At 45.6% G+C, this 27,156-nt stretch overlaps 2 protein-coding genes across 4 annotated transcripts in view; one reads left to right on the plus strand and one right to left on the minus strand.

Annotated features, from left to right (window-relative positions):
- Window positions 1-5,246: 5,246 nt before the first annotated feature.
- Window positions 5,247-27,156, plus strand: part of LOC144482864 (uncharacterized) — a 29,481-nt gene continuing 7,571 nt past the window's right edge. The window contains exons 1-4 of the mRNA XM_078201704.1: window positions 5,247-5,963; window positions 14,082-14,100; window positions 22,156-22,334; window positions 22,666-23,139. Coding sequence (XP_078057830.1) covers window positions 5,247-5,963; window positions 14,082-14,100; window positions 22,156-22,334; window positions 22,666-23,139 — 1,389 coding nt within the window. The remainder of the gene's footprint in view (window positions 5,964-14,081; window positions 14,101-22,155; window positions 22,335-22,665; window positions 23,140-27,156) is intronic.
- On the minus strand, window positions 14,575-20,879 carry LOC144482915 (uncharacterized). Of its 3 annotated transcripts, none has more exons than XM_078201775.1 (2): window positions 20,743-20,879; window positions 14,575-17,363 (listed from the first exon to the last, which is right to left on the minus strand). In XM_078201775.1, the coding sequence occupies exon 2, from the start codon at window positions 17,010-17,012 to the stop codon at window positions 16,338-16,340; it is 675 nt and encodes a 224-aa protein (XP_078057901.1). In that variant the 5' UTR covers window positions 17,013-17,363; window positions 20,743-20,879; the 3' UTR covers window positions 14,575-16,337. The 3 variants fall into 3 exon arrangements, with proteins under 3 accessions (XP_078057901.1, XP_078057902.1, XP_078057900.1); XM_078201776.1 differs by lacking the exon at window positions 20,743-20,879 and adding an exon at window positions 20,097-20,344; XM_078201774.1 differs by lacking the exon at window positions 20,743-20,879 and adding an exon at window positions 20,008-20,344.

The raw sequence follows: 27,156 nt of genomic DNA on the forward strand, positions 1-27,156 counted from the left end.
GGACACAGCAGGAGGTCACCCCTCCCCCCACTCTGTGGTTCCACAACCCCTCCCACACCTGGGCAAGGTTGGCTCAAGGTGCAGGAAGCTGCAAGCTGAGAGGCTGAGCTGTGAACTGGGCCGGGTTAGGGGTTTGAGTGACAGTCCTGGGGCTATTTCAGGACAGGAACTGCCACAGATTCCCTCTTTTTCCTGGGACGTTTCACTGGAGCTGTGTTGGTGAGTGTTTGTAATCTCTGTCTCACTGTCTCGGTAATGGGGGTGGGTTGTAGATTGCTGTGAGTGTTAGACTAAAATAACCTCGCCTCATGCTGCCAGTTCCAGTCTGCAGACTCCATTTCTCAGTCCAGTCTGCTGCTCTGTCTCTGTCTGTCTGTACTTTGCTGCAGTGCTCCACATTCTGAGCAACATCCAGCCCATTGTTGTCACCCGAAATTTGCGGCAAACTACCTTCACTGTGACACAGCGGTTAGCACTGCTGCCTCACTGAGTCTGGGTTCGATTCCAGCGGTGGGTGACTGTCTGTGTGGAGGTTGCTCAGGAAGAAGTCTCATAACACCAAGTTAAAGTCCAATAAGTTTATTTGGAATCAAAGCAAATTACTGCGGATGCTGAAATTTGAAACCAAAAGAGAAATTGCTGGAAAATCTCAGCCGATATGGCAGGATCTGTAAGGAGAGAAAAGAACTGATGCTTCGAGTCCACATGACTCTTTATCAAAGCTTTGACAAAGAGTCATCTGGACTCGAAATGTCAGCTCTTTTCTGTCCTTACAGATGTTGCCAAACCTGCTGAGATTTTCCAGCATTCTCTCTTTTGGTTATTTGGAATCACGAGCTTTCAGAGCACTGCTCCTTCATCAGCGCTCTGAAAGCTTGTGGTTCCAAATAAACCTGTTGGTCTTTAACCTTGTGTTGTGAGGCTTCTTACTGTGCTCACCCCAGTTCAGCACTGGCATCTCCACCTCATGTGTGGAGTTTGCACAATCTCCCTCTGTCTGTGTGCATTTCCTCTGGGTGCTCCGGTTTTTTCTCATAGCCCAAAGATGTGCAGGGTTGGTAAATTTGTCCCTTGGTGTCCAAGATATGTAGTGTCTAATTTGATTTTTATTGTCGCATGTTCTGGGATACAGTGAAAAGTATTATTTCTTGCGTGCTATTCAGAAAAAAAATAAATTGAAAGAGTACAGAGGGGGAAAGGAAAAGAGTAGGGTGCAGAATATATTGTTGCCGTTGCAGTACAGACTCGATGGATCGAATGGCCTCTTTCTGCACTGTATGGATTCGATGATTCGTGAATTCCGGCGAACAACTTTTGAATGGAGGGGTTTCTGAGGCGCCGAGCATTGTAGGAATTGTGACCACCATTAGTCAGTGACTGACTATAAATATTTAATTGCAGACTGAGGGCAGGTCAGCAACCTGAATCCTCAATTCTGTTTGTGACTCTCACAGGCTGCCTGGCCTGATGAATATCTCCAGTATTTATTTTCTTTGTCCCAGAAACAGTCTCTACAGAGTTTTGTTTCTGTGTTATTGTTTTATAGTTTCGAGCTTAGAAACACAGTTAGGAGCTGGCATGATTCAGGCTGTCTGTTGGATGCAGAACTCAGTTCCTGGCCCCCCGTGTGCGTTTTTTTATTGTTGCTTCAGTCTGAACTCTATTCATAACTTGCCTCTGTGGGTTCTCTCTCAATCCTGCTGCGTTTTATCAGCATCTTTTCTTTTAATTTTAAATGGAACCTTAATATCTGCTTAGTACACAGGCCAATTCATCACAAATTCAGAGGAATGTATTTTTAAAAATTAATTAATCTCAATTGCACAAGATAGTTTTCTATTATGTCTTTGATTGACAATGGCGCCGTTAATTCCCAGGTGCCCCTGCAGGTGTCAAAGTGTCCTGTTCATTCCACAGCAGCCTATTGCGCAGGTGCAGTGCTGTATCTGGAGCATGCGTACTGCCACTTTGCTCGGAGCCCTGCGAGGGCGGCGGACGTTTTTTTCAGCGGGTGAGAGTCAGTGTGGCGGGGGGAGGAATGGAGTCGGGGTGGGGAGGGAGCGGAGGCTTCACAAATACCCGCTCCAGGTCGCAAGGCCCGAATAAGACCATGCGGGTTCCTGGTTTGCAGCTCCCCGGTTTTCGGCCGCCATCTTGTTCCAGCGGGGAAGGAGAGCGCATGCTCTCGGGCTGGTCATAATGGGCGTGGTTTCAGGGGGCTGGTTCAGAACCACGATCTTCAGAGGGACAATATGTTGCAGGGCGCATGCGCAACTATCCAAGACCATCGGAACAAGAACAGAAGAATTCGGAACGGGAGCCAGTCATTCGGCCCATCGAGCCTGCTGCATCATTCAATAAGATCATGTCTACTTTGGAGAGGCTGGATAGACTGGGACTTTTTTTCTCTGGAGCGTAGGAGACTGAGGGGTGACCTTATAGAGGTCTATAAAATACTGAGGGGCACAGATCAGCTCGATAGTAAATATATTTTCCCAAAGGTAGGTTTAAGGTGAGAGGGGAGAGATACAAAAGTGTCCAGAGGTGCAATTTGTTCACACAGAGGGTCATAGAGTCAGAGAGGTTTACAGCATGGAAACAGGCCCTTCGGCCCAACTTGTCCATGCCGCACATTTGTAAAAATCCCAATTGCCCGCATTTGGCCCATATCCCTCTCTACCCATCATACCCATGTAACTATCGAAATGCTTTTAAAAGACAAAATTGAACACGCCTCGACTCCTACCTCTGGCAGCTTGTTCCAGACACTCACCACCCTCTGTGTGAAAACATTGCCCCTCTGGACACTTTGTATCTCTCCCCTCTCAATTTAAACCTATGCCCTCTAATTTTAGACTCCCCTACCTTTGGGAAAAGATATTGACTATCCAGCTGATCTATGCCCCTCATTATTTTATAGACCTCTCCAAGATCACCCCTCAGCTTCCTACGCTCCAGAGAAAAAAGTCCCAGTCTATCCAACCTCTCCTTATAACTCAATCCATCAAGTCTCAGTAGCATCCTAGTAAATCTTTGCTGCACTCGTTTTAGTTTAATAATATCCTTTCTATAATAGGGTGACCAGAATTGCACACAGTATTCCAAGTGTGGTTTTCCCAATGTTTTGTACAACTTCAACAAGACATTCCAACACCTGTATTCAATGTTCTGACCGATGAAACCAAGTATGCCGAATGCTTTCTTCACCACTCTGTCCACCTGTGGCTCCACTTTCAAGGAGCTATGAACATGTACCCCTAGATCTCTTTGTTCTGTAACTCTCCCCAACACCCTACCATTAACTAAATAAGTCCTGCCCTGGTTCAATCTACCAAAATGCATCACCTCGCATTTGTCTAAATTAAACTCCATCTGCCATTCGTCAGCCCACTGGCCCAATTGATCAAGATCCCGTTGCAATTAGATAGGGTGGTGAGTATTTGGAACAAGCTGCCAGAGGTAGTAGTAGAGGCGGGTACAATTTAGTCTTTTAAATAGCATTTAGATAGTTACATGGGTATAGAGGGATATGGACCAAATGTGGGCAATTGGGATGAGCTTAAGGGTTTAAAAAAAAAGGGCAGCATGGACAAGTTAGGCCGAAGGGTCGTTTTCCATGCTGCAAATCTCTATGAATCTATGACGTTGCTACCCCCACCCCGTCCATACCCATGACTTTCTTGTGGATCAGAATCATAGAATAGAATCCCTACAGTGCAGAAGGAGGCCATTCAGCCCATCGAGTCTGCACCGACCACAATCCCACCCAGGCCCTACCCCCACATATTTTACCCGCTAATCCCTCTAACCTACGCATCCCAGGACTCTAAGGGGCAATTTTTTTAACCTGGCCAATCAACCTAACCCGCACATCTTTGGACTGTGGGAGGAAACCGGAGCACCCGGAGGAAACCCACGCAGACACGAGGAGAATGTGCAAATTCCACACAGACAGTGACCCGAGCCGGGAATCGAACCCAGGACCCTGGAGCTGTGAAGCAGCAGTGCTAACCACTGTGCTACCGTGCCGCCCAGAACCTCAGCTTTGAATATATTCAATGACCTGCCTCCAATCCTCACTGGTGAAGACAGAGTTCCAAAGATCAATAGCCCATTGAGAGAAAAGATCTCTCTTCATCTTAATCTTAAATCCTTTATTTTTACTTGATTCCCACACCAAAGGAAACATCCTCAGCATCTACATTGTCAAGCACCTTATATCATATGAATCATAGAATCCCAACAGTGCAGAAGGAGGCCATTCGGCCCATCAAGTTTGTACCAACCACAATCCCACCCAGCCCCATCCCCACAACCCCCTGCATTTACCCTGCTAACCCCCCTGACACTTGGGTCAATTTAGCATGGTTCATCCACCTAATCCATACATCTTTGGACTGTGGGAGGAAACTGGAGCACCCTGAGGAAACTCACAGACAAGGGGAAAATGTGCAAACTCCACACAGACAGTGACCCAACGCTGGAATTGAACTTGGGATCCTGGTGCTGTGAGGCAGCAGTGCGAACCATTATGCCACCCTGAAATTCCCAGATGCTTCAATAAGTTTACTTCTCAGTCTTCTTAACTCCAAAGAGTACAGGCCCCAGCTGCTCAACCTGGAAGATAAAACTCCTCATTTCAGGAATCAACCAACTGGATCTTCTCTGAACTGCCTCCACTGCAATTTTGTCCCACTAAAGTAATTCTGTGCAAGCAATAGGAGAGAATGTTTTGAATTTCTGTTCTGGACAAATGCTGATGGACTTTGGAAACTCCTTTTACAGGGGATTAGAAGGGGAGGATTTACTCACAGCAAACTCCGACCAAAAGAAATGTTTGTCTGTCCTGAATTTCTAACCTTGAATTACACCGATAACTTTCCTCATTTACAGGGACAAGATTTGAAGATTGCAACATTTTCCCCAGACACCAATCTCTCTCAGATCTTTGCAGACGTAGACTCCAGCGGATTTAAAACGTTGAAAACAGTGAAATTGTTTTGGGGTGAGTGTGAGTGAGCATTAATTTAAATTTAGAGCATGCTCTGATTCCATGGATCTCAGGCTATTGTGACTCGTTTACCATGGATGGGGAGGCAATGGTGCAGTGACAGTGTCATTGGATTAGTAATACAGGGATCCAGGGCAATGCACTGTGAACCCTGGGTTTGAATCTGACAGTGGCAAATGTTGAAATTTGAATTCAACTGATTGTCCACCAAAGAGAGAGGCAAGGACACTGCACCATGGAGAAACCATGGAAATGTGGGGCCTGTGGGAAGAGATACAGATACCCATCAGAACTGGAAGTTCATTGGCGCAGTCACACTGGAGAGAGGCCATTCACCTGCTCTCAATGTGGGAAGGGATTCAGTCAGTTATCCGAGCTACGGACACACCAGCGAGTTCACACTGGGGAGAGGCCGTTCACCTGCTCTCAGTGTGGGAAGGGATTCACTCATTCATCCAACCTGCGGGCACACCAGCGAGTTCACACTGGGGAGAGACCATTCACCTGCTCTCAGTGTGGGAAGGGATTCACTCATTCATCCAACCTGCGGGCACACCAGCGAGTTCACACTGGGGAGAGGCCGTTCACCTGCTCTCAGTGTGGGAAGGGATTCAGTGAATCTTCCCGCATGAGGAGACACCAGCGAGTTCACACTGGGGAGAGACCATTCACCTGCTCTCAGTGTGGGAAGGGATTCACTCAATTATCCCACCTGCGGACACACCAGCGAGTTCACACTGGGGAGAAGCCTTTAACATGCTCTCAGTGTGGGAAGGGATTCAGTCAGTTGTCCACCCTGCAGACACACCAGCGAGTTCACACTGGGGAGAGACCATTCACCTGCTCTCAGTGTGGGAAGGGATTCAGTCAGTTGTCCAACCTGCGGAAGCACCAGCGAGTTCACACTGGGGAGAGGCCGTTCCCCTGCTCTCAGTGTGGGAAGGGATTCATAGTTTCATCCCAGCTGCTGAAACACCAACAAGTTCATGAGTGATTCGAGGGGTTGGATTCTGCTGTTATTGTTTCTGCTCTCAATTACATCCAGGACTGCATTTTGTTCATTCTCACAGTTGGTCAATGGGGAGGGTCGGAGGGTTTCTTTCTGCTGGACTGGCCGGTCTCATGACTTTGTCTCCAGTGGGCTGATGCTCTTTGAGTCTTGTTGCAAATACATGGTTTCAAATTTCACAAGGATCACCGAGTGACAGGGTGTTAGGAAGTTCAGAGATAATTAGTAAGGATTTCTGTTTGGAACCCCCCCAGATGCCCATCCAATTTCCTTTGAAATTGTTTATTATCTCTACTTCCACCACCCTCGTCGGCAGCGAGTTCCAGGTCATCACCATTCGCTGCATCAAATTATTCTTCCTCACATCCCCCCCTGTATCTCTGACTCAAAACTTTAAATCTGTGTCCCCCTCGTCCTTGTCCCATCAGCCAATGGGAACAGCTTTTCTTTGTCCACCTTATCTAAACCTATCAGAATCTTGTCAGGAATGTGTAGCTGGAAATCCCTCCCTAACAGCACTGTGGGTGTACTTACACCTCAGGCATTGTAGCAGTTCAGGAAGGCACCCTTGGGGTTGATCGTGGCCGAGGCAGCTACATACAGCCACATATTCTGTTATAATTGAAGGACTGCAGATTGAATGTGAGGCATTATGGGACTGGACTATCTTAACCACATTCCTGTGACTGCTCAATTTCTGCAATCACGGACCATTAAAGCTGCTTAGCAAAACTCCGAAAGAGGACCTTGTGAGAATATTTACACAGAATGAGTGAGGATTAAACTTATTCCATAAGTTTGGGCAGCATGGTCGCACAGTGGTTAGCACTGCTGCCTCACAGCGCCAGGGACCCGGGTTCGATTCCTGGCTTGGGTCACTGTCTGTGTGGAGTTTGCACATTCTCCCCGTGTCCCCGTTTCCTCCGAGTGCCCCGGTTTCCTCCCAAAGCCCAAAGATGTGCGGGTTAGGTGGATTGGCCTCGGGAGTCAGGGGGACTAGCTAGGACAAATGCATGGGCGATAGGGCCTGTGTGTGAATGTGGTCGGTGCAGACTCGATGGGCCAAATGGCCTCCTTCTGCACAATAGGATTCTATGAATCTATGAATAACCAGCTGATATTCAGTGGCTGAGATATCCGAATCTGTAAAAAGGGGGTCTGACCAATCAACAAACGGTGGTAAGTAGATTAAGAAGCATTCTCAGGCATTGCTTAAATTATTTTATCATACATTTGTGATAAGAACTGTGAAGGTCTTGTGACCCGTAGTCGGTGAAGTGACGGTACACTCCAAGTAGCACTGGACTGAAAAGTGGATCTCTAAGAGTGGATTCTAATGGTTATAATCCAACCCAAGCATGGCCAGTGAAAAATCCAGAGCTCGAGTGAGCACCAGACAGATTTCTTACCTGTCTTTTGGAAACTAAGAACAAGAAACTTATCGATAAAATGATTTGAGAATAGAGCCAACATTTTTAGTCTGGATGACACTTCATAGGAGCTCTCATGAAGGGTCATCCAGACTTGAAACGTTGGCTCTATTCTCTCCCTACAGATGCTGTCAGATCTGCTGGGATTTTCCAGCATTTTCTGTTTTTGTTTTACTTTTATAATCAATGATTTGGTCTGATTGGAATCCCCACGATCCTCCCGCAAAACAGAGAGAAAGTGGTGACAAAAGGAGAAAAAGGATAAGGATGATAAAGTCTGGGTTCTCATTCTCCGAGCCCATGTAGAATTAACAAAATGAGTGATCCAGTTTATAAAGAATAGAAATTACCCATCCCTAACAAAAAACTGATCAAATTAAAATAGGTTGAGAACATGACAAAAAAATTAATAGATGACGTTTAAAATCAAGTTTCTTTTGTTGTTAGAGAGGGGATTTTTCACAGTAACTTCATTGCAGTGTCAATGTAAGCTTACTTGAGATTAATTATAAACTTTAAGTTTTTTAAAGTTATTTTGTTTGAGGGGTTCAGAATAGGCTATTGAAACAGGATGGACTGACTTAGACTAACGTAGAATAAGGATCACAATGTGCCTTATTTATATTATACAAAGGTACTGTCTGCATGGAGACACATATAACCACTGGTAGAGAATTTAAACATGTATTTCAGATATAAATATGTACTTTTTGTACTAAAATGTATACCTTGGCCAAACTGCAGACTGCCCTAAAGCATAATGGGATAAAAGCTGAGTGAGACAGGCCACATTCTGTCAGAAGAGTGAAGCCACAGAGCACAGTTTTTATCAGTATGAGTTATAAAAGTAAACGCTTCCCAGACACTAGAATGAATGGAATTATTCATTTTTTAGTGATAAGGGATGGCTCAGCAGACAGTGGAAAGGAACTTTTGAACCCTATAACCTATGTAATAGAAGTTGCTGAGAGTCAGTTAGAAAGCACCCTATGGACCTATGTAAGTGAAAGTTGCAAAGTAACAGTGGGCAGGAACTTTCAGATTCTACAGACCAATGAATTTCCATTCTTCCAGAAGATAGGATGTTATTGGCCAAGGTAAATATTGTACACGAACACGATTGGAGCATCCAGTTAGGATGACAGAGTGGGCGGGTGAAATGAACTTTCAAAATAGTATAACTAAAGGGCCAATGTATTGTAACTTTAGAAAGGAGTTGGACTGCCCAGCTGCCTTTCTCAATAAGTAATGCCTTTAACCAGTATACTGTCTTTTGCAAATCTTTGTATTAACTGGGTTCAGCTCAATACTTAGCCTCCGAGAAAAACCCCCATCATATGTAAAGTGAAGTAATTGTGGGCCAAGTTTTTTCTGCTCACTCCCGACCCCTTTAGGTTCTGTAGAAAAGTTAACCCTTTCAGCAGACAGTTCATTTCTTTGTAAATCACCTGGAAACTCATGTGTCTATTTTAGTTTTTGATTGAGGATTTATGGGAACCAGTTAAATGTGGAAATTTTAAGCGGAGCCTGGAGGAATTTGGAAGAACTGTGAGGATTTTATCGTGTTGTCACCTCAACCCCAGATAAAGAACAAAGATTTTGCAGCTGGCAACATGTTTGGGATTTTAAATCAACAAAGACTTGATGTTTCCTATAAAATCAGGCCTTGGAAGTTGGCTAAAAAAAAGTTTAAGTTGTAATGAAGGGGAATGAAGGATCTTGTATCTTATTTTAATCAAGGAGTTGTGAGCTTAGACCATAAGACATTGGAGCAGAAATAGGCCACTCAGCCCATCGAGTCTTCTCCGCTATTCAATCATGGCTGATATTTTTCTCATCCCCATTCTCCTGCCTTTTCCCCATAACCCCTGATCCCCTTATTAATCAAGAACCTATCGATCTCTGTCTTATAGACACTCAATGAACTGACCTTCACAGCCTTCTGCGGCAAAGAGTTCCAAAGATTCACCACTCTCTGACTGAAGAAATTCCTCCTCATCTCTGTTTTAAAGGATCATCCCTTTAGCCTCAGGTTGTGCCCTCTGGTTCTAGTTTTTCCTACTAAGTTTCAATAAGATCCCAACTCATCCTTCTAAACTCCAATGAGTACAGACCCAGAGTCCTCAACCATTCTTCATACGACAAGCTCTTCATTCCAGAGATCATTCTTGTGAAGCTCCTCCAGACCCTTTCCAAGAGCAGCATATCCTTCCTTAGATGTGGGGCTCAAAACTGCTCACAACACTCCAAGTGGGGTCTGACCAGAGCCTTATACAGTCTAAGAAGTACATTGTTGCTCTTGTATTCTAACCCTCTTGACATGAATGCTAACATTGCATCTGCCTTCCGAACTGCCAACTAAACCTGCACGTTAACTTTAAGAGAATCTTGAACAATGACTCCCAAGTCCCTTTGTGCTTCTGATTGCCGAAGCATTTCCCCATTTAGAAAATAGTCTATGCCTCCATTCCTCCTCCCCAAGTGCTTAATCTCACACTTTTCCACATTGTATTCCATCTGCCACTTCTTTGCCACTTCATGTTGTTTTGTTTCTTAAAGACTTGATTAGTTGTAAGTATTCGCATTCCAACCATTATTCATGTAAATTGAGTTTGTGTCTTTATATGCTCTGTTTGTGAACAGAATTCCCACTCACCTGAAGAAGGGGCTTGCAGCTCCGAAAGCTTGTGTGGCTTTTGCTACCAAATAAACCTGTTGGACTTTAACCTGGTGTTGTTAAACTTCTTACTGTGTTAACCTATCTAACCCACACAGCTTGGGAGACAAAGAGGGAATTCAACATTGCAAATCCACTGAACCTGGGCATCTTTGGTCTGTGGGTGGAAACTGGAGCACCCGGAGGAAGCCCACGCAGACACAGGGAGAACATGCGAACTCCACACAGACATTCACCCAAGGCTGGAATTAAATGGGTCCCTGGCGCTGTGAGGCAGCAGTGCTAACCACTGTGCCACCATGTCACCCTATAGTTGAGGCCAAAACATTGTCTGATTTCAAGAAGATATGAGATATACTCTTGGGGCTAACGGGATCAAGGGATATGGGAGGCAGGCGGGTGGGGGTGGTGGGGGGGGGGGGGGGGGGGCGGCTGGAATCAGGAAATTGAATTTGATGATCAGCCATGATCAAGGTGAATGGTGGAACTGGCTCAAAGGGCCGAATGGCCTACTCCTGCTTCTAGTTTCTATGTATCTCTCCACTGGGCCAGCATTCCATCCAGTGGCACAGTGGTTCGCACTGCTGCCTCAAAAAAGCAAATACAACAATGGCTTTGGCATCTGCTACAATGTGACTGACAGATTGACAACGGAGTCAAGGGCATCAGGAGTAAAAGATACCCTGGGAGGTGGAGAAGAATGTGACGGAGATTACGAGCGGGTCCTTGATAGGTTTTCTAAAGAGATTCAGAAAGGAAATAGTGAGTTGGAAAAAGTCCAGAATAAATTAATTTCCAGTTACATTGGAAACCTGTTGCCTCACAGCTGAGTACAAAATATAAAGAGTTGAGGGAACTGGTGGATAAGCTGCAGAATGGAGCTGATTGCTGGCAGGAGAGCACGTCTGACCTGGACAATCAGTTACATTGGGAACAGGGGGCAGATGATAGGGTGAGTGGAGCTCAGAAAAATCGACTGCTGTTCGGCCAAACTCTGGAACAAGATATTGATTTACAGTCAGAAAATATCAGATCAAGTGAAGAGTTAGAAAATGCCATGGGGACTTTGAGGATGTTAATTCAGCCACAAAGTGACACCTCCCTGAAGCAGACCACTCCCCGTGTTTAGCTAAAATCAAACAACCTGAGACACAAATCAGTCACCAGCGAGCAGATGTAGTTGTTTTCTCCAAAAGAAAATCACTGAAAGCACTCCCCCCTCTCCTCTGCCTCTCCTGTGTGATAAGGGAATGCAGGTGTGTGAGGTTAGCCATGACCTTTGCACCGTCATGATCCACAACGCTTACTCCAAGTTGGTTTGCCCAGTTGAAGGAATACCGTACATTTGAGTCATAATTGTTGAGGCAGGGCGTTGTTTGAAAGCATCATCGATTCGAAGAATTAGTTTGGAAAGGGAATAAAAATTAATTTAATTTGAACAGCCGTGAGTTTCTGTTTGAAATAAATTCAGACTGTGCTAAAATGTGAAAGGAATGTATTTGGGTTTGAAATTAACTTGTTCAAGGTTAGAATTGTGAAGGACAATTTGCTCCCAAAACACAAAGATAAGGCTGCAGTTTGGCAGCAAACCAGTTCCAACTTTCCAAAACATCCGAGTTAAAATTGTTGAGATTCAGTTAACAACACATTTCACAAAGTATTTCTTTCAACTTTGATTAAGTAGCAAATATTGAAAATTGAAATTGGTGTTCAAAAAAGGAGAGATAAAAGAGATGAAATTTGAACAAAATTGAAGAAAATAACATGAGAGAAGTTTTTTAAATTATGTAAGTTGATGGAATTGCCAAGTTTCCTCTGCCCACTCCCCGCCTCTCTCGGTTCCACAGAGAAGTTAACCCTTTCAGCAGACAGCTGATTTTTATAAATCTCCACACAGCCTTTGTTTTTTAATGTAACCTGTGATTGGACACATTAACTCACTGGGATCTTGGCCAGAGCCAGATGGATTGTTTATGGGGTTTTTTTAAACAGGTGATGACGGTTTCACTCACAAACAATCCGAGTGAAGGCAGCAGTTTTGAGAATTAAAGCAGAGAATAAAAGACTTTACTTTTCAGAAAGCCAACAAGCCTGCTTTTGAGATTGGAATTGATAAATATCTGATGTGAGTTGCTATTTCAAGCATTTAAAATGGAAATTACCTGGTGTTTAAGGGAAAGAACAAAGTTGATAATGCCTGGAATCAAACAGAAATGTTTGGTTTCTGTTAAAAGATATTCTGAGAATATTTAATGATTTATTTAACTCTAAAGATTCTCGAGAACTCCTGAAAGTGTAGTTTAAAGGAATCCACACATTTGGGTGTTTATGAAGATTTGAGTGAAAGGGAAGTCGAGATGAGATGAATGAGGTGACAGTTTTCTCTTGGAGATACTTGTTTCTTTGTCTATGAATTATTTGAGAGAACTGAATTTGATAATCTGGCCACCATCTGAGACATTATTCCCAGAAATCCTCAATTTTAAACTAAAATAGACACATGAGTTTCCGGGCAGTCACAGGAATATGGTCAAGATAGTCCAGTCCCACAATGCCTCACATTCAATCTGCAGTTCTTCAATTATAACACAATATGTGGCTGTATGTAGCTGCCTCGGCCATGGTCAACCCCAAGGGTGCCTTCTTGAACTGCTGCAATGCCTGAGGTGTACGTACACCCACAGTGCTGTTAGGGAGGGACTTCCAGTTACTGAGAGAGACAAGAGATGAAATTGCTGGGCCTCTAACAGAAATCTTTGTTTCTTCATTGGACACAGGTGAGGTCCCAGAGGATGGGAGAATAGCAAATGTGGTCCCGTTATTTAAGAAGGGTAGCAAGGATAACCCGGGTAATCATAGGCCAGTGAGCTTGACGTCCGTGGTAGGGAAATTGTTGGAGAAGATTCTTAGAGATAGGATCTGTACACATTTAGAACTGAATAATCTCATTAGCAATAGACAACATGGTTTTGTGCGAGGGAGGTCATGCCTCACAAATTTGGTTGAGTTTTTTGAGGCGGTGACAAAAATGACTGACGAGGGAAGGGCCGTGGATGTCGTCTACATGGATTTTAGTAAAGCATTTGACAAGGTCCCTCATGGCAGGCTGGTGCAAAAGGTTAAATCTCACGGGATCAAAGGTGAGCTCGCTAGATGGGTACAGAACTGGTTTGGCCATAGAAGACAGAGGGTAGCAGCGGAGGGGTCTTTTTCTGATTGGAGGTCTGTGACTAGTGGTGTTCCGCAGGGCTCTGTATTGGGACCTCTGCTGTTTGTGATATATATAAATGATTTGGAAGAAGATGTAGCAAGTCTGATTAGTAAGTTTGCGGACGACACAATGATTGCTGGAGTTGTGGATTGTGATGAACATTGTCAGAGAATACAGCAGGACATAGATAGGCTGGAAAATTGGGCGGAGAAATGGCAGATGGAACTTAATCCAGATAAATGCGAAGTGATGCATTTTGGTAGATCTAATGCAGGGGGGAGCTATACAATAAATGGCAGAACCATCAGGAGTATAGACACGCAGAAGGATCTGGATGTGCAAGTCCACAGAACCTTAAAGGTGGCAACACAGGTGGAAAGGGTGGTGAAGAAGGCATATGGCATGCTTGCTTTTATTGGACGGGGCATAGAGTATAAAAGTTGGGGTCTGATGGTGCAGATGTATAGAACGTTGGTTCGGCCGCATTTGGAATACTGCGTCCAGTTCTGGTCGCCACACTACCAGAAGGACGTGGAGGCTTTGGAGAGAGTGCAGAAAAGGTTTACCAGGATGTTGCCTGGTATGGAGGGTATTAGCTATGAGGAGAGATTGAGTAAACTAGGGTTGTTCTCCCTGGAAAAACAGAGGTGGAGGGGCGGCCTAAAAGAAGTTTATAAAATTATGAAGGGCATAGATAGGGTGAACAGTTGGAAGCTTTTTCCCAGGTCAGAAACGACAAACAGAAGGGGTCACAAGTTCAAGGTAAGGGGGGGCAAGGTTTAATACAGATATGCAGGGGACGTACTTTAATGATAACCATATGAACAGACTGGGAATAGAGGGATACAAACGGATGGTCTCGTTAGGAACACATGATCGGTGCAGGCTTGGAGGGCCGAAGGGCCTGTTCCTGTGCTGTATTGTTCTTTGTTCTTTAAAATAGACACGTGTTTCCGGGCAGTCACAGGAATATGGTCAAGATAGTCCAGTCCCACAATGCCTCACATTCAATCTGCAGTCCTTCAATTATAACAGAATATGTGGCTGTATGTAGCTGCCTTGGCCATGGTCAACCCCAACCCCAAGGGTGCCTTCTTGAACTGCTGCAATGCCTGAGGTGTACGTACACCCACAGTGCTGTTAGGAAGGGAGTTCCAGCTACATATTCCAGACTTTCACTAGACTGTAGGTGGATATCAGATTGATATATTCCATTCAACCACACCCAAGGTGAGTTATTCCAATTCCTTTATTGTCCAGGACAATATATTCACAATATCTTTAAAACAGAAATTAAACATTCCCATTTGATTTCAGACAGTAACATATTCTGTTAGTTTGTTCTTTATTGTCAATGTCAGGCTGGTGTTGTTTTCCTTGGAGCAAAGGAGGTTGAGGGGAGATTTGATAGAGGTGGACAAGGTTCTGACAGGTTTAGATAAGGTGGACAAAGAAAAGCTGTTCCCATTAGCTGATGGGACAAGGACGAGGGGGGACACAGATTTCTTGTTTTGGGTCAGAGATGCAAGGGAGGGGGAGTGGGGGGCGGCGGGGGGGGGGGCGGTGGAGATGTGAGGAAGAATATTCTGATGCAGTGAATGGTGATGACCTGGAACTCGCTGCCTACGAGGGTGGAGGAAGTAGCGACAATAAACAATTAAAAAGGAAATTGGATGGGCATTTGGGATGTTCCAAACAGAATGAAGAACAAAGAAAATTACAGCACAGGAACAAGCCCTTTGGCCCTCCAAGCCTGGAGCAACCATGCTGCCCGTCTGAACTAAAACCCCCTACCTTTCCGGGGACCATATCCCTCTGTTCCTATGCTATTCATATATTTGTCAAGACACATCTTAAAAGTCACTGCCGTATCTGCTTCCACTACCTTCCCCGGCAACGGGTTCCAGGCACCCACCACGCTCTGTGTAAAAAACCTGCCTTGTACATCTCCTTTAAACCTTGCCCCTCGCACCTTAAACCTATGCCTCTAGTAATTGACTCTTCCACCCTGGGAAAAAGCGTCTGATTATCCACTCTGTCCATGACCCTCATAATCTTGTAGACTTCTATCAGGTCGCCCCCCTCAACCTCCGTTGTTCCAGTGAGAACAAACCAAGTTTCTCCAACCTCTCCTCATAGCTAATGCTACCAGGCAACATCCTGGTAAATATTTTCCATACCCTCTCCAAAGCCCCCACTTCCTTCTGGTAGTGTGGTGACCAGAAATGAACACTAGATTCCAAGTGCGGTCTAACTAAGGTTCTATAAAGCTGCAACATGACTTACCAATTTTTAAACTCAATGCCCCGGCCGAAGAAGGCAAGCATGCCGTATGCCTTCTTGATTATCTTCTCCACCTCATTGCCACTTTCAATAACCTGTGCACCTGTACACCCAGATCCCTCTGCCTATGAATACTCTGAAGGGTTCTCCATTGACTGTATATTTCCCATCTGTATTAGACCTTCCAAAATGCATTACCTCACATTTGTCCGGATTAAACTTCATCTGCCATCTCTCTGCCCAAGTCTCCAACTGCCCTATATCCTGCTGTATCCTCTGCCGGTCCCCATCGCTATCCGCAATTCCACCAACCTTTGTGTCGTCCACAAACTTACCAATCAAACCAGTTACATTTTCCTCCAAATCATTTATATATATTACAAACAGCAAAAGTCCCAGCACTGATCCCTGAGGAATGTCACTTGTCACAGCCCTCCATTCAGAAATGTACCTTTGCACTGCCAACCTCTGTTTTCTTCTGACTAAATATCTCTAAATTTCCTAACACCCTGTCACTCTGTGATCCTTGTGACATTTGAAACCAGGTATTCACAAAAAGGTTCAAAGAGCATCAGCCCACTGGAGGCTGAGACCGGCCAGTCCAGCACAAAGAAACCCTCTGATCCTTCCCATTGACCAACTGTGAGAATGAACAAAATGCAGTCCTGGATGCAACTGAGAGCAGAAACAATAACAGCAGAATCCAACCCCTGTCATCACTCGTGAACTCGCTGGTGTCTCAGCAGCCGGGATGAAACGCTGAAACCCTTCCCACACTGAGAGCAGGTGAATGGCCTCTCCCCAGTGTGAACTGGCTGATGTGTCCGCAGGGTGGATGACCGAGTGAAGCCCTTCCCACACTGAGAGCAGGTGAATGGTTTCTCCCCTGTGTGAACTCGCTGGTGTGTCCGCAGGTCGGGTAACCGAGTGAATCCCTTCCCACACTGAGAACAGGTGAACGGCCTCTCCCCAGTGTGAACTCGCTGGTGTGTCTGCAGGCTGGATAACTGAGTGAATCCCTTCCCACACTGAGAGCAGGTGAATGGCCTCTCCCCAGTGTGAACTCGCTGGTGTGTCTGCAGGCTGGATAACTGAGTGAATCCCTTCCCACACTGAGAGCAGGTGAATGGCCTCTCCCCAGTGTGAACTCGCTGGTGTGTCCGCAGGTGGGATGACTGAATGAATCCCTTCCCACATTGAGAGCAGGTGAATGGTCTCTCCCCAGTGTGAACTCGTTGGTGTGTCCGTAAGCTGGAGAACTGATTAAATCCCTTCTCACACTGAGGGCAGATGAACAGCCTCTCCCCAGTGTGGCTGCGCCGATGAGCTTCCAGCAGACATGGGGCTCTGTATCCCTTCCCACAGTCCCCACATTTCCATGGTTTCTCCATGGTGCAGGTTTCCTTGCCTCACTCTTGGGTAGACAATCAGTTGAAACTTCGTCCACACACAGGACAAGATTACAGTCTCTACCCGCTGTGAATGGTGTGATATTTATTCAGACTGTGTAACTGGTTAAAGCTCTTTAGTCAGTGCATTGGAACACTCTCACTCGAGTGTGGCAGTGTGTTGATGCTTTTTCACTCACACTGACATTTCAAATCTTTTCAAATCGACAGACTGGACAATCATTTCTCCTTCTGGATTCAAAGTCCGATGATATTGAGGTCCCAAGGAACACGATTCTGTCACGCCGAGACATGACGTTTGAGATTTCGGCCTGTGATTCCTCTTTCAATATCCTGAAAATGAGTTTCCAAAAGTCATCAGTGTCAGTACAGGATAGAAATTCAGAACAATTTCTATGGAACATTCTTTCCTCTCTCATTCCCCAAAAGCTGTAAATCTCCATCCCACACACTCTCTCCCCATTCTCAGCAGGTCTGGCAGCACCTGGATGGAGAGAAAAGAACTGATGTTTCAGAGCTTTGACAAAGGGTCATTTCGTCAAGAAACATCAGCTCTTTTCTCTCCTTACAGATGCTGCTAGACCTGCTGAGATTTTCCAGCATTTTCTCCCTTGGCTTCAGACGCCAGCATCCGCAGTAATTTGCTTTTATAAGGCTACAGATACCTCCTCCCAAGTAACGAGCGTGTGCCCAAGACATCACCACTTGTTTCCCTTATTTCTTTAGCCCCCATGGTGCTCTCCGCAGTAAACACAGAGGAGAAGTATTCATTAAAAATCTCACCCATCTCCTGTAGCTCCACACACAGATGGCCATACTGATTTTTAAGGGGATCTATTCTCTCTCTAGCCACCGTCTTACTCTTAATATAGCTATAGAACCTCTTGGAATTTTCTTTAATCTTACCTGCCAGATCCATATCATACCCTCTTTTTGTCCTCCTGATTTCCCTCCTCAGTATTTTCTTACACTTTTTATAGTCAGAGTGATTCACTTGTCCCCGATTGCCTAAACCCAATGTATGCTTCCTTCTTTTACCTGACCAGAGCCTCAATGTCCCTTGTCTGCCAGAGATCCTTAAATTTACCATTCTTTCCCTTCATCTTAACAGGAATATACTGCCCCTGGATTCTTGATATCACACTTTTAAAACCTCCCATTTGCCAGTCATTCCTTTCCCTTCAAACAAACTCACCTAATCGACATCTGCTCGATCCTGCCTAATGCCCACAAAAGTGGCCCTGCTCCAGTTTAGGGCCTTGACCTGTGGACCTGTCCTATCTTTTTCCTGAACTATTTTGAAACTATTGGTGCTCCCAATAGTGCTCCCTGACTGACACTTCAGTCACTTGCTCCACCTCATTTCTTAACTGTCTAATAGAAAGTGAGTCCAGGAATTGATAATGAAAAATAAGGAGCTGGGAGATGAATTGAACAAGTATTTTGCCTCGGTGTTCACAATAGAGGTTACAGTTAAAACTCAGAAACAGCTGGAAATCAGAAAACAGAAGTGTGGGATGAACTCTGAAAAAGCACAATTCCCAGGGAAGTGGTCCTCAGCAAACTGTTGGAGCTGTGGGCTGATGAGTCCTCGGGTCCTGCTGGGCTTCATTCTCGGGTCTTAACAGAGTGAGATCGTTGATGTGTTGTTCAATTTTCTAAAATTCCCCATCGGGCATTGGATAAAGGGAAACCGGTGGATGCGCTGTACTCAGATTTCCAGAAGACATTTGATGAGGTGCCACATCAAAGGTTATTGCAGCAAATAAAAGTTCATGCTGTGGGGATAACATATTGGCGTGGATAGAAGATTGGCTAACAGCAAACAGTGGGCAGAAATGGATCATTTTCTGGTTCGAGAGAGCGAGAAACCTGGACCAACCTTTCCAGAGTCTGCACCCTCACTGGATTCACTTCCTTTCTCTTCAGTTGCTGCAAGTCCCCAATTTCCCCCAGAATGAGAAAAGAAATGGAAAGGGGGTTGAAGAGAAAGTGTTTTACTCACAGATGTTTGAGACAGGAGGAAGTTTGAGTCTGTCTGAAGATCAATCTTCATTCACACAAAGCCCACACTCTGATTGGCTGGAAGACCAGAGTCCTTCCGGTCCTCCAACTCTTCCCATTGGTCAACACCTCAGCATGAAGATCAGAGGGTGGGTTCTCCCCCGCACATGCGCAGCTTCCCCTCTCCCTCGCACATGTGTAGTCCTGGGCCGGGGGGAGGGAGAGTTCACTGAGCGGCTTCTCGCTCTTGCTGGAGCCATCAGCCGGTTGCCTGGAAACCTTGGTTCAAGGAGGTGTAGGGGGAGGGGAACAATGGGTGGGGGCGGGGCTCCTGGGTCCGCGCGCCCGGGCCTGAGCACTGGAACCCGGAGACGTCACCGCGAAGCAGAGTGATTCCTATTGGCTGATTCAGGCAGGACACTATTGTGACGTCACAATGCGGAAGTTGTCCAATGAGCTTCAGAGTGAAACTCCCTCCTCTGTTCAACATCTGGGAGGAAATCAATGTTTCCCCCTTTCCATTTCTTTTCTCATTCTGGGGGAAGTTGGGGACTTGCAGCAACTGAAGGAAATGAAGTGAATTCGGTCTGTATATTCCACACATTTTTACTCCAGTAATGTAGACATTTATCTGTCTGGCATCCTGCATGGAAATTTTCAGCTCTCTGCATCCAGGGCAAGAAGCAGTGAGCATGGATCTGTCAATCACACATGAGGACGGCCTCAACCGGGATCTTGGGTTCATGTCACACTATCTGTAACCCCCACGACTTGCCTGGGCTTGCAAAATCTCACTAACTGTCCTGGCTGGATACAATACACATCTCTTTAACCTGTGCTTAACCCTCTCTCCACTCACATTGTCTGTACCTTTAAGACTTGATTACGTTTAAAGACTCGTATTCCAACCATTATCTTGTAAATTGAGTTTGTGTCTTTATATGCCCTGTTTGTGAACAGAACTCCCACTCACCTGATGAAGGGGCAGTGCTCTGAAAGCTTGTGGCTTGTGCTACCAAATAAACCTGTTGGATTTTAACCTGGTGTTGTGAGATTACTTACTGTGCTTACCCCAGTCCAACGCCGGCACATCTTTGGACTGTGGAAGGAAAACCGGAACATCCGGAAGAAACCCACACAGACACGGGGAGAATGTAGAAACTCTGCACAGACAGCGACCTGAGGCTGGAATTGAACCCGGGTCCCTGGCGCTGTTAGGCAGCTGCACTAACCACTGTGCCACCGGGCCACATGTCAGTGCCATCGCCCGACTCCAGCCCAGTCTCAGCTCATCTGGAACCCTCACCCATTCCATTGTGACGTCACACCCTCACCCATTCCATTGTGATGTCACACCCTCACCCATTCCATGGTGACGTCACACCCTCACCCATTCCATTGTGACGTCACACCCTCACCCATTCCATTGTGACGTCACACCCTCACCCATTCCATTGTGACGTCACACCCTCAGCCATTCCATTGTGACGTCGGGGCTTCACTCTCCGATCACAATCCCTGCCGGCCTCCCACATGCAGCCTCAATGGCGGCAGTCAGCCCGGGTCTAACACTACAAGCTGCCGCTCCATTTGGTACAAAGGGGGGGAACCGGGAAGTTCATTTCCGGGGTTTGGGTTTGAACAACATGTTTACAAAGCCTCTCCACCCACCCGCCACATTTATCATTCCCCGCGCGCCGCCCTCTACCTCGTATTGATCTCGCTTCCAAACTAAAACCGTCCGTCCGTCGCCATTACCCGCAGTGATGTGGAGATGCCGGCGTTGGACTGGGGTAAACACAGCAACAAGTCAAACAACACCAGGTGAAAGTCCAACAGTTTATCTGGTTCACCCGCACTGCGCATGCTTCAGGTCCCGCCCCTCATTCATTCCGATTGGTTGGAGGACCAGCCGCTCCCATTCGGTCCTCCAGTCCCGCCCCTCATTCACTCCGATTGGTTGGAGAACCAGCCGCTCCCGTTCGGTCCCCCAGCCCCGACCCCTCTTCCTATTGGTCCGGAGCTGCCGTCAATCAGTCCCCGGGCATTGTGATGTGGAGCATGCGCAGTGTCATTGCTGTCCTTGGCGCTTGTTTGTCCCGGAGAAGCGGAGTCAGCGTTAGGCGGTGGCTGGGAGGATTTGGAAACACTTTGTGGATCCGCAAACCCTTCAGAATCATTGTCAGCTCCCTGGTTTGCAGCTGCGGGGCTTCTCCCTCCCTCCCTCCCGGGAACAGGCCCAGGTTAACGGCCCCATCCTGGCTCAGCCACTGGAGGATGGTTCACATCAGAGGATGGGGGAGGGGGACAATAAATAAGAGGTTACACTTTGGCCTCAAATCAATGAGGACTCTGATCTCTGGGAAGGAAGGAAACCCTGGGAGGTGGGCGGGGAGGATTCACAAACACCCGCTGGAGGCCCCAACACCCCCAGTAAGACCCATTGGTTTTATTGTCAGTCTGCAGACAGGAGCTGGAGAACTGAATCCAGATAGAGGAGAGGGAGGGAGAAAACTGGGAGTGGAGGAAAGAAATGGTGAGATGGGTTTGGATTTCAGCCCAGGGAGGAGGGAGAGTGTGTGGGACGGGGATTTACTGATTTGGGGGAACAAGAAAGGAAAAAATGTTCCAGAGAAACTAGAATTGTCTGTTCAGAGTTTGTATCGTGTTCTGACAGTGATGACTTTTCTAAACTGTTTTTACAGGATATTGGAAGTGAAAGATTGGCAGACAGAAAACTCAAACCGGACATCACATCTGACAAAGTCATTCAGTTCCTTCGGAGCTGAATATCATCGGTCTTTGAATATAGAAAGAGAAATATTTGTCTGTTCTGCCTGTGGGCAAATAAATTAAACATCAGTATGACCGGAAAAGCATCAAGACAAACACACACCCGAGTGAGAGTGTTCCAGTGAACTGAATGTGGAAAGAGCTTTAACCAGTTACACAGCCTGAAAAAACATCACAGTTCACAGCAGGGTGAAACTACGTGTATGTTGTGTGTGTGGATGTGGCTTGAACTGATCATCCAACCTGGAGAAACACAAGGGCACCATGGAGAAACCGTGGAAATGTGTGGAGTGCGGGAAAGGATTCGGTTTCCCATCACAACTGGAAGTTCATCGGCGCAGTCACACTGGGGAGAGACCGTTCACCTGCTCTGTTTGTGGGAAGGGATTCACCCATTCATACAACCTTCTGACTCACCGACGGGTTCACACTGGGGAGAGGCCGTTCACCTGCCCTGTGTGTGGGAAGGGATTCACTCGCTCATCCCACATTGTGACACACCAACTTGTTCACACAGATGAGAGAATGTTTACATGTTCTGACTGTGAGAAGAGTTTTAAATGCAAAAAAGATCTGCTGACGCACCAACGTATTCACACTGGGGAGAGACCATTCACCTGCTCTGTGTGGGAAAGGATTCATTCAGTCATCCCACCTGCAGACACATCAACTTGTTCACTCTGATAACAAACTTTTTAATTGTTCCCACTGTGCGAAGAGCTTTAAAAACAAAAAGGATCTGCTGACGCACCAATATACTCACACTGGGGAGAGGCCATTCACCTGCTGTGTGTGTGGGAAGGGATTCAGCCGTCCACCTGCCCTATTGAACCACCAGAGAATTCACACTGGGGAGAGGCCCTTCACCTGCTCAGACTGTGGGAAGGGATTCATTAATTCATCCAACCTTCTGATACACCAGCAGCTCCATACAGGGGATCGACCGTTCACCTGCTCTGAATGTGGGAAGAGATTCACCCGTTCATACAACCTTCTGACACACCAGCAGGTTCACAGTGAGGAGAGGCCATTCACTTGCTCCGTGTGTGGGAAGGGATTCACTCGTTCATCCAACCTATTGAATCACCAGCGAGTTCACACTGGGGAGAGGCCGTTCACCTGCTCCATGTGTGGGAAGGGATTCAGTCAGTCATCCAACCTGCTGACACATCAGAGAGTTCACAGTGGGGAGAGGCCATTTACCTGCTCTGTCTGTGGGAAGGGATTTTCTCATTTATCTTATCTTCTGAAACACCAGCGAGTTCACACTGGGGAGAGGCCATTCACCTGTAATGTCTGTGGAAAGGGATTTATTCAGTCATCCCACCTGCTAACACACCGGCGAGTTCACAAGGGACTGCCAGGTTTGGATTCTACACTTATTGATGCTGTTAATCATATCCAGGTCTGAATCATCTTCACTCTGACTTTTTTCTTCTGTTGAGGTTTGATATTCTGAATAAATGTGAAATAGACATTTGATTGAACCATTGTTGTAGATTTTTGTCTTTTCCATTTGAGTGTTTAACGTCACCAGGCTGGAGCTCAGAAAGGGCAATCTGAGGGAGGGTCATACAGTAGGAACAGAACTTCATTCTTGACCCAGTCCTTCAGGGTCACGCTGAGAGGGATAAACAGCACTTTGGTCTTTTTCGTCACTTTTCACTGACAGCAAAGTCCCCGTGTGGGTGAATCCTGAGGTGTGTGAGAAATGTGTCCCAGTCGTTCTTTTCCATGGTTCCGAGCTCCCAGACACAGAACAGAAGCTCCTTTACAACTGTGTTTAGAGTCAGGAAGAACAATGGTGAATGCGGGAAACGTGCTGTCAAAGATTGGTGTAAAACTGGGATCTATTCCTGACTGAGAGTGAAACGGCAGGTTTAGGTTTCCAGACTTAGAATGAAGAAAAGTGTAAAACATTTTAATGTGTGTGTGTCAGTCCTGGTTTATTGAACAGAAACTGGCTTCAAATAAATTGGTGGAAGTCTGCATTAAAGTAGCAGCTGGAGAAGTTCAAAGGAGCCTGTTAACTGCTGGGACAATTAGACAACAATTTGATTCCCAGATAGAGAAGGAGCTGCAGTGTGTGTCCAAGAATTCTCAGTTTTGTTGATGTGTGCTTCCCATACACTATCCTTTTAAATAAACCTCACTCCTATCAGCCTTTAACCATTATAAACAGAACAGAGAGAAGCTGAGCAGCAACAGAGCCCTGACTGACCATTTAAGAATGAGTGATGTGTTCAGCTGAAGTTTCCTGTTGGTAGTTTTCTGGGTGATCTCCTTATTTTGATCATTCTCAGTGACCCCTGGGTGTGAACCTGCTCTCCTCTCTTTCAGACATTCACTCACTCAACATCTCCTCTCTCTCAGAAACTCAATCACTTAACCTCTCTCATCTCTCTAACACTCACTGAACATCTCTCTCTCTCTCTCTCTCTCCAGGCATTCACTCACACGTTACCTTCCATCTCTCTTACATTCTAACCTCGCTCCTCTCTCATTCACTTAACCTCTTCCCTCTCAGATACTGTGTTCATCACTTAATGTCTCTCTATCTTTCTTTCAAACACTCACTCATTTAACCTTCCTATTTCAGATCTGCTTAAACTTATTCATTGTTTTCTCTCTCTCGTTACCTCTCTCTGAAAAGGCACAAACAAACTTCATCTCTCTTCGCTGTCTGAGAAAACATCTAATTGATGGAGATTCAATCCTCTCTGTTTCTCTCTCCCACTTCCTCTGACAGGCCCTGACTCACTTTAAATCTCCTCTTTTCTAATAACCCTCTTTGGGAAAACTCATTTGTTCTCTAATTCCTCCTCATTTCTCCCAGTGATGACCCTCAGTCCATCTCCCAATTCAGTGAATGTGTTAAAAATCCAAATAATCTCCTTTCTTTATTGTTTAAAATGGGAATGGAGCTGAATGTAATGCTGAGAGCGGCAGCAATCTGTGTGGTTGTTCTTGATGCTGTCAGAGTGAGTTCACCCTCACAGGCAGGAAGACTGTTCACGGTGATAACATCAAACTGACACCGGCTGTTTCATTCTCAGGTAACACAACTTCCTGTTTCTCTGCTGCCGGTTCCAAACCTCACATCTCATTTCTGAGCAGAAAATAAATCCAGGGACCACAATCTGGTGAGAACATCTGTCAATGCGGCCTTTATCTGTCCACAGAGTCAGGGCAGAGTCACACAGGTCACATTGTGGTGACATTTACAAATGAGCCAGTTATTTCTGTTCAGAGTTTCCATTCGCAGATATAACCAGCTGTGTCTGTGGATCAGTTACTGAGTTCCCTCTGCTCCCCATAGCTGGGAACTGATAGCCTGCTCCCTTACATACAGAGCATTCTCCCTGTATTGCTTGTTTCCTCTGTTTCTCAGCTTTTATCTTTGACCACCTCATCTTTCTGCTTTTTAAAATCTCTCAATTTTTCTTTCTGTCTCTCCCTCTGTATCTTTCTCAGGGTCTGATTGTTCCTATTTGATCAAGATGTTCAAAATCATGAAGAGTTTCTGATTGATTATGGAAGGAATGACAGGGAGAAAAGCAGAAAAACCCGGCAGGTCCAGCGGCATCTGTTCAGAGTTAACATTTTGAGTCCATATAATTCTTCAGGGCAGGAGAAACATGGGTTATCCATCTTAGGTTGGGGAATGTGCTGGGAGATTTAATAGAGGTGTTTAAAATGACAAATAATTTATGATAGTGTCAATGGAGAGAAATTATCTCCCAGGAGCACGAGGGTTTGTCGATGGAGAGAATCGATTTCCTCCGTGCAGGAAGGTCTGTAAGCAGAGGACACAGAGATTTAATTTAATTGACAACAGAACTGGAGGGGGTGATAAGGAGAATTTGTTACACAATAACTTCATATGATCTGGAATGCACTAACTGACAGGTGCTAGAAGCAAGTTTGATAGTAGCTTTCAAAGGGAATTGGATAAATACTTGCAGAGGATAAATTGGCAAAGTTATGGTGAATGGGATTAATTAGACAGTTCACTCATCCTTGTGACATTCTGAATGTTTCTCTCCTCAGGTTTTAATATTTGATCTTTTCGATTATAATGTGTCTCAAACAGAAGATTAAAATATTGGGTTTGATGAGCTGTCAGATCTCTTTCCTGTGTGTCTGTGTAACTTGAGAACTGGAGATAACCATGAGGAAGAACTGATTATTTTCAGTTCCTCTAACAGATACACCTCAGATATCAGAAATCCCTGGAGTTCCCCATGTCCTCATTATTCTCGCCTCGAGTATAACAGCTCTCAGTCAGGCCGAGTCAGTCACATGTCTCTGTCATGATGTTTCCACTTGTATTTTATCACTCACCTCCCAGTGACACTCACCACAACACAGACACCTTAAAATATCATTGTTCCCTTACACTTTGTCCTCCTATTATAATCAAATGTTTGTTGGGCCTCTTGTCTCCATTAATGTCAGATTACCTGCAGTTAAAATGACCTCAGAGACACTGAAACTGCAGTTGTAGAATACAGCAGAATTGGAATAACAGACAGGCTATTGTCTGATAATGACAGTGGCAGAGGAACACACACCGGAATCTAAATACATTATATCAATAGACCATGACTCACTCACACTATCAAATGAAACCGAAACTTTGGTTATGGTGCACGAGATACTGACTGTATTACCATTACATTGGATCCAATGCTGTGTTCGCTAACATACTGCAACGTGACTCTTATTATTTGAACAAACATTGTATTTGTTACACTCAGAGTAAGTCAGTGCTTTGCTGTGTTGTCTCTGTGCCCCATCTCCACTCTGATTGTATTGGAGCCTGTGTGTGTCATTGTTACACTGAGACTCTGTTATTGCTAATGTGGAGATGCCGGCGTTGGACTGGGGTAAACACAGTAAGAAGTTTAACAACACCAGGTTAAAGTCCAACAGGTTTATTTGGTAGAAAAAGCCACAAGCTTTCGGAGCCTTAAGCTCCTTCTTCAGGTGAGTGGGAATTCTGTTCACAAACAGGGCATATAAAGACACAAACTCAATTTACAGAATAGTGGTTGGAATGCGAATACTTACAGCTAATCAAGTCTTAAAGGTACAAACAATGCGGTGGAGAGAGCATCAAGACAGGCTAAAGAGATGTGTATTGTCTCCAGACAGGACAGCCAGTGAGACTCTGCAAGTCCAGGCAAGCTGTGGGGAGTACAGATAGTGTGTCATGAACCCAATATCCCGGTTGAGGCCGTCCTCGTGTGCGGAACTTGGCTATCAGTTTCTGCTCAGCGACTCTGCGCTGTCATGTGTCGTGAAGGCAGCCTTGGAGAACGCTTAC

The sequence above is a fragment of the Mustelus asterias genome, unplaced genomic scaffold (assembly GCF_964213995.1).
Source record: "Mustelus asterias unplaced genomic scaffold, sMusAst1.hap1.1 HAP1_SCAFFOLD_43, whole genome shotgun sequence".
NCBI lineage: Eukaryota > Metazoa > Chordata > Chondrichthyes > Carcharhiniformes > Triakidae > Mustelus > Mustelus asterias.